The following is a 7389-nucleotide window of genomic DNA, read 5'->3' on the forward strand; positions in this document are numbered from 1 at the left end:
GTAAATTTTGTCCCAGTTTCTGTATTTTGTTTCCTTAACTATCACTTTGGGGAAGCAGAAGTTTTTAATTCTGAAGTTCCCTTTCCCAGGCTTTTCCTCGGTTCTTGTATTTTGTACCCTGATTAAGAAATCTGTTTAACTCAGGGTTCTGTTTCCTTCTAGAAGTTTAGTAAATTTAGCTCTAGCATCTGTAATCCATTCTGAATTAATTTGGGGATATGATATAAGTCAGAATCGAGTTTCTGCCCCCACCAACCTCGTCCTTTTGATGTTGAAAATAACTTCTTTTCAAGTAAATGTTTGTCCCTGATAGTCTGTGTTTACTTCTAGGCTCTCATTTCTGTTCCCTTGAACTGTGTGTCTTCTTTTTTAATTTTTGATATTTTGAGATTGGGTTTTATATAGCCCATATTGGCCCTAAACACCTGTTCTTGCAGCTTCTGCCTCCTGAGTGTTGGTTTCAGCATGAGTGTGTTTCTGCCCTCACCTGGTGCATCAGTCAGCTCTGTGACGTCCTGTTCTTCTTTGGGAAAACACAAGTTTATCATATTTTACTCGGTGTCACTTAGTTACCACTTTCACGTAATTTTCAGACTGGGAACTATGCCTTGAAAGTTAAAGTCTTTGTATTGTTACGTGCATTCTACATATGCCTTGCTTCTTTTCCTTTCAGAATTAAAAAGCACATCTGGCCTAATGTTCCTGATCCTTCCAAGAGTCATATCGCCCAGTGGTCACCTCACACCCCCCCACGGGTAAGACCCTGTCTTCTTATTGTTTCTGATATACAGGCTGACTTACTAGGATTCACTGATAGAGTTTAACCAAAAGATATTTAGGCTGAGTGAAAAGAAAATAGGATTAACGGGCAGTTGTCAAAATCGTAAGTGAAGCTCTCCATTCTAGCACATGTCTGTCTGTCTGTCTGTCTGTCTGTTGTAGCTTGTTTGTGCAAACACTCCTCACACTGCTCAGTACACACAACAAGTACTTTTGCTGAAAATGGAAACTGAGGACCGGCTACACATGGGTCTGTGACTGGATGTTAAGTCCTGGCTAACGTCTGCCAGCCTCACCCCTGCAGATGAGTTCCGGAAACTGTACTAGGCACTTCATACTTAACAGACCCTAGAGGGAAAAGCCTTCTTATTACTCTAGTAATTAATCCTAAACTTAACAAATTATACCTGTAACCTCGTATAGTTTACAGAACCTCATTTATTCAAGTTTGAGTTTTTAATGTTTCCAAGGCTTTTTCTTATCTGTTTAATTCTAGGCTGCCTTCTGTAGCTATGAAATATTCAGTATTTATTACTATTTACAGCCTGCTTGCTTACAACAGTGTTAATTTGGAAACTGGAAATGCAGCCCGATCCAGACTTCTTGGTTTATTTTATTTATGTGCAGTTCAGCTGGTTACAGAGACTCTGAGATGGGTGATTCTTGCCCCTGAAAGTCCCTAAAAAGATTCAAAGATGCACTAACCCTTAAAAGTTAAAAGAGCTGTATTACGGGGCTCAGAGAGATGGCTCAGTGGTTTAAAAAGCTTGAATATGCCAGAGTGATCCTTTATTTTTCTCTTTCCAGCACAATTTTAACTCCAAAGATCAAATGTACTCAGATGGCAATTTCACTGATGTAAGCGTTGTGGAAATAGAAGCAAACAACAAGAAGCCTTGTCCAGATGACCTGAAGTCCGTGGACCTATTCAAGAAGGAGAAAGTGAGTACAGAAGGGCACAGCAGTGGCATCGGGGGCTCTTCATGCATGTCCTCCTCCAGGCCCAGCATCTCCAGCAATGAGGAGAATGAGTCTGCTCAGAGCACCGCCAGCACGGTGCAGTACTCCACTGTGGTGCACAGCGGCTACAGGCACCAGGTCCCGTCCGTGCAAGTGTTCTCAAGGTCTGAGTCCACCCAGCCCCTGCTAGACTCCGAGGAGCGGCCAGAAGACCTGCAGCTGGTAGATAGTGTAGACAGTGGGGATGAGATCTTGCCCAGGCAACAGTATTTCAAGCAGAACTGCAGTCAGCCTGAAGCCAGTCCAGAGATTTCACATTTTGAAAGGTCAAACCAGGTTTTGTCGGGCAATGAGGAGGATTTTGTCAGACTGAAGCAGCAGCAGGTTTCAGATCACATTTCTCAGCCCTATGGATCCGAGCAACGGAGGCTGTTTCAGGAAGGCTCTGCAGCGGATGCTCTTGGCCCAGGGGCTGATGGACAGATGGAGAGATTTGAATCTGTTGGAATGGAGACCACGATTGATGAAGAAATTCCCAAAAGTTACTTGCCACAGACTGTAAGACAAGGTGGCTACATGCCGCAGTGAAGGCCTGGCTCCTGAACTTCAGCAGGGACTGCAAAGTAAAGCTAAAGACACGTGACTTCAGATGAGAAACAATTTTCACTCCCTGAAGATAGGCTTTGCCTCTAAGGACAAAGTCACACCTGGGCCATCTCCATTCCAGAGTATGTGGAATCCCCTTCAAGCACTACATGAACTGACTTTATCCTCTAGAGCTGGAGGACTCTGCTCTTTAGAATGTTTGCACTGCCGAAAACAAAGTGTGTCTGAGTTTATAAAGCTGTTGGTTTGCTACATAGAAAACGGGGGATTTAAATGAGCCACGGTGTCATGACATCGTTCAGCTGGGCTGGTTTTGATGAGGCTGACCATCCAGATGCCAGCTCGAAGGCCAGCAGCATCATTTAAAAGTGCCCTGGGGCACAGTGTCCAGATTATGTCATCTAGAAAAAGAAAGAATAGAGGGGTGGTTCCTTTCTGGGTCTGTCAGTCAGAGAAGCATGGCCTGCTCCTTGCCGTTGTTATCGATGCTACCAGTTACTACTGAAGAAAAGGATAAACTTTAAAGAGGAGCAACCTAGAAGTACCCGTTTTCCTACAGTCACCCACAGCCTCCCGAGAATCTGCTTATTATTGAAAATGTCTTCCCTAGTCAATTTCATCCACCCTAGCTGAGTGGACCAGGCTGGCCTCAAACTCAGAGATCTGTCTGCCTCTGCCTCCAGAGTACTGGGATGAAAGGCATGCACCACCACTGCTCCACTTAAAAAGACTGCTGTTTTTAAAGACTTAAGTTGTTGACGTTTTTCTGAACACATATGAACACACCAGGGACAGATGATTCTGCAGACTGGTGAGGAAGCACCTTATCCAGAATGACTTCAACTTTACATTACTTTAATTGACTCCACCTTGTTTTTATTTTCAAGAATAGCAGGGTGTTTGTTGAAGGGTGGCATTTCCCAGAGCCTCATGCCGTCCCAGAACACACCCCCCCAACGATGTCAGCGGCCATCACAATGACAGAAGTCCTCCTACAGAGCTGAGGAAGCCGGAAGGGTCCTGCTAGTTTGCAGGGTGGGCTTTGAACCCACAGCCCTGTGCATGCTAGACATTCACTCTACCGCTGAGCTGCTCCTCCGCCCGGCTCATTATGTCATCTAGGCTCACGTGATCCTCCTGGCCCAGCTTCCTGACTGTCTGGGACTGTGGGTGTGTGCTGTCACACACCCAACCAGGTCTTTTTAATATCTGCCATTTATGAGGTAGAGTTTTTCACACGACTTAGGACTATCTTAAACCTATTCCTTCTAGTTGCTTTATTAAGGAATAGCCCAGGCATCCAGTGTTTAGCACTAAAGCCATTAATGTATTTGTGCCTAACTTTCCAGTGTGACATGGAGGTGGGGGCTAAAGGTAGACACTGGGCAGACAGGAATTGGCTGAGCACCGATAGAGGCTGATCAGTAAGTGTGCTCACAGGAAAAGGGTTAAAGGTTCAGAGCATGGGCACCTAGGTCATTTATAGCGGTTACCACACAGTGCCCGAGGAGGAGTTGATATGCACTTAGTTGGATTGAGTTTCACCTTTTACTCTCAGAAGGTTGTTTATATTCTACTTGCTGATGCGTTATCATTTATATTTTTATACTGGTAATCCTTTTCTGTGTTCTCTCACATGTATAATCCTCGTGAGACAGTACATGCTTTGCTCTGGTATATTCAGTTGGCAAAACCAGCCTGGAATTGCTAAAATGCCCGAAGTGAAGGGAGATGGTGAAAGTCGGGCACAGGAAGGCCAGGTCAGGGGCAGAGAGACCAGAATTCACACTACAAGGCTGGCACCATTGCCATTCAAGTTGGACGTCAAAGCCTGATCCCAGTCAGGACTGAGTTTTCTATGTATATATCTGCCAGGAAATTAACACTTGCTGAATTTCTCATCTTCTCACAGTAAGCAGTCTAGTTATGGGACTCTATCCATGTTCAGCTGTGACTTCCCTCATATCAGACAGTGGTGCTGTGAACGTTGCAGTGTGAAGTCTGTACTGGCTAGGGGCGGTAACCCAGTGTGAGTTCAGGCATGAACATGAGACCACTGAAGGAAGAGCCTCCTGGAAGCAAGTTGGCAAGCTAAATCCCAGACAGAAAGTGTCCCAGGGAGCCAGGGCCTCCACCAGCAGGGAAGGGGTGTGCTCACTGCAGGAATGTTCATTTAGAAGATGTATCATGGAGCACCTCCCTTTGCTCTAAGAGAAAAACCATCTTAAAATTCATCTTAAATACAGACTTCGCTCTAGCATGTTTTAGAGTAATCTGGATGCATGTACCTTGTATCTCAGTAGCAGAGAAACTAACCTGGCTTCTTTATGTGAAACCAGTGTAATAAAGCTGGTTCTGTCCCTGGTCTTCTATTCTTTCCTGTGTAGAAATGTAATTTAAGGCTCATCAGAGAAAAGCCTGGCTGTGGCCAGGACTCGTTCACTGCTTCTCATGCAGTTGCCTCCTGAGGACTCAAAGAAAAGGAAGGGTTAATGCTGAGTCGCTGTTACAAAACCTAGCGTTTCCATCTTTTCCTCACTCAGACATAAAATCTCAGTCCTTTGAAAAGCATGAGTCAGTACTCGGGGGCACAGAGAAGCAGAAGTAGGAAAAGTGCAGCCCCTGCCCCCTCGTTCTCCTGCCTACAGATCATTCCGTCTCTGCACAGTTCCTGAGCTGTGGTCATCAGCTCGGCCAGGATGGACGGTTTCTGGGGGGGGTTTGTTTGTTTGTTTTTGCTTGTTTGTGTTTTTGTTTTGTTTTGTTTTTCTGTTTGTGGTATTTTGTTTTTTTAAGACAGGATTTTTCTGTGTGGCCTTGGCTGTCCTGGATCCGCCTGCCTGCTGTGCCACCACTGTCTGGTGAGACTGTAGTTCTTATTGTGAACTTAAAGGGTTAAAGAGGTAGAAGGATTTACTGGACTGTAGTTTTTTATTTTTATTTTTTTTTCCTCAACCCTAATTGTAATAATGGTTCTTAAATGCTTTACCCTCCCTTGTAGCCCACCACCCACCAGAGGTAGTGGAAAAGAAGGGATATGGGGGAAGTGGACCTGTTTAAAAAATGGTTCTTTGGAGCAACTCCTGTGTGCACTGTCAGAAAATCAGCTGTTCAGTTGACAGGTCAGCAGTGGCAGCTCCATCCACTCTCAAACATATCAAGGCTACACCAGCAGTTCAGGTCCGTAGTAGTGTCAGGATAGCAGCAGCAGTGGTATAACCTAGCAGGAATGGCCAGGCCTCAGCACAAGTCAGCAGGAAGAACTAGAAGTTCTCAGCTGTGCCTCTCAGTGAAACGAAGATATGCAAGCCAGCCAAGGCCATCACCATCCGTTGAGTCCTGTATATACTCCATCCAAATATCAAGTGTCCTCGGGTCTGGGCTCACCGCGGGTCTTGTGTGTGAGTCTGTATCAGCTGACATCACTCTGCCAATCAGCCGGAGTCTGCGGAAGCCGCAAGCCACAAGCCACAAGCCACCAGAACGAAGTTTTTAGTGTTTCTCTCTATGGAGTCCCAACAACACCCAAGGCATGTCATTAACAAAGAACCCATCACCTGCCCGTTCACATGCCTTAGCAAAGCATCCTTTCACCCGTGTCCACTTGAGCGAAACGTTCCTTCTCGTGTCTGCTTTAGCAAAACATCCAACACAGCTGACTTTCCAAAGAACACTTAAGTTTCCATTTCATGGGACACTATCAAAGCTGTTAAAAGTAGGACTGCTAATTAGACATCACATACTATTTTTAAAGCTGTCTCTTTTTTTCTGCCCACATAATTAGTAAATTATGGCATAAATTTAGACCTAGTAATCATAGGATTCCTCATTGTTATATATTAACCAAGTAGAACAAGCCAGTAGACTTTAGCCTATTACGTTCATTCTTCTGTTTCATGTCACTGAGTTTCTTTACAAGCAAGTTTTTAACACAACTTCTATCTAGTAAAGTTTTTAATGAGATAAGTAGAATCAATAAGCTGCAAAAAATAATAAAAAACTAAAGGTCAATTATTAAAAATAACCTCTCGGGCTAGCTTCCGGCTATAGGTACTGCTGGTAGGTTACTTTGCCCAGGTAAGATTGTATCTTTTAAATGTGCCTTTCGATGAGTTAGAACACAGCCATCAAATGGCAAACGGAATAGTTCATAGACAAAAGTTTGTTTTCCTGTCACATGCAGATTAGCATATGCTCAGTCACTCAAAGAGAAAAAGGTGAAGGCAGGCTCCAGATGTTACTCGGTCTAACTCGTAGGGCTTTTTGCCACCTGTGAGCTCCCACAAACTGGTCAGGTTTTTTTTTTTTTTTTTTTTTCTTAACCAGTTGTCAATACTGGTGAGGGAGGGGTTGGGATGAAGATGTACCAGGCTGGTTGGGTAGGGACTCTTAGTCCTGTGGTTGCTCGCTTAGTCTGGTTGCTGCAGACTGCAAGTGCCGTTACGTAAGCAGGACAATGTGATGTGCCAGAAAGAAAGGGATGTTCGAGGGGTTGGGAACTCTGTAGCCTTAATGCTCGTGTGTGATATACTCTAAAGCAAGTGCACTTTGCTAGCCTAGTGCGGCAGTAGGCATTAGGTATGGCTTCTTACGCCTTTGCTCTTAGCTGTACTCCATGTGCGCACAGTTCTCTCTCCTTTCCTGCCACCACCACCACCACCCGTGCAGTTTCACATGGAAGCTTGTATGTGTGTTTCCTCTGAGTAAGTTGCATGTGCTAAGTATAACCAAAGCTATCATGTTTATGTTGACCCTGCCATAAATGTCTTACTATATCATCTCTAACCCTTTAAATAAATCTGAGAAAGAAACTGCTGTCTTTTCTGTCTGCGGTCACCTCCGTCTTGAGTGTCGTCATGTATGGCGTTTCAGCATTTATCACTACTGGTGTTGGTTAGCATGGGTCTTAGTATAGATGGTATTTTATGAGGCTTTTATGACTTGTTAAATGCTCTTTTAGCATAATGGACTAGGAGTTAGAATAAACTGGTACACAGTGTTGACCTCAATAACAGAAGACATGACAGTAGCCTACAGTTTGCA

At 44.4% G+C, this 7389-nt stretch overlaps 1 protein-coding gene across 3 annotated transcripts in view; it reads left to right on the forward strand.

Annotated features, from left to right (window-relative positions):
* Positions 1-7157, forward strand: part of Il6st (interleukin 6 signal transducer) — a 44909-nt gene extending 37752 nt beyond the window's left edge. For all 3 annotated transcript variants that reach the window (XM_021180029.2, XM_029468220.1, XM_029468221.1), the window contains 2 exons: positions 674-755; positions 1588-7157. In XM_021180029.2, coding sequence (XP_021035688.1) covers positions 674-755; positions 1588-2328 — 823 coding nt within the window. In that variant the 3' untranslated portion in view covers positions 2329-7157. The remainder of the gene's footprint in view (positions 1-673; positions 756-1587) is intronic.
* The last annotated feature ends 232 nt before the right edge of the window (positions 7158-7389 follow it).

This window comes from Mus caroli, chromosome 13, assembly GCF_900094665.2.
Source record: "Mus caroli chromosome 13, CAROLI_EIJ_v1.1, whole genome shotgun sequence".
In the NCBI taxonomy this organism is placed as follows: Eukaryota; Metazoa; Chordata; class Mammalia; order Rodentia; family Muridae; genus Mus; species Mus caroli.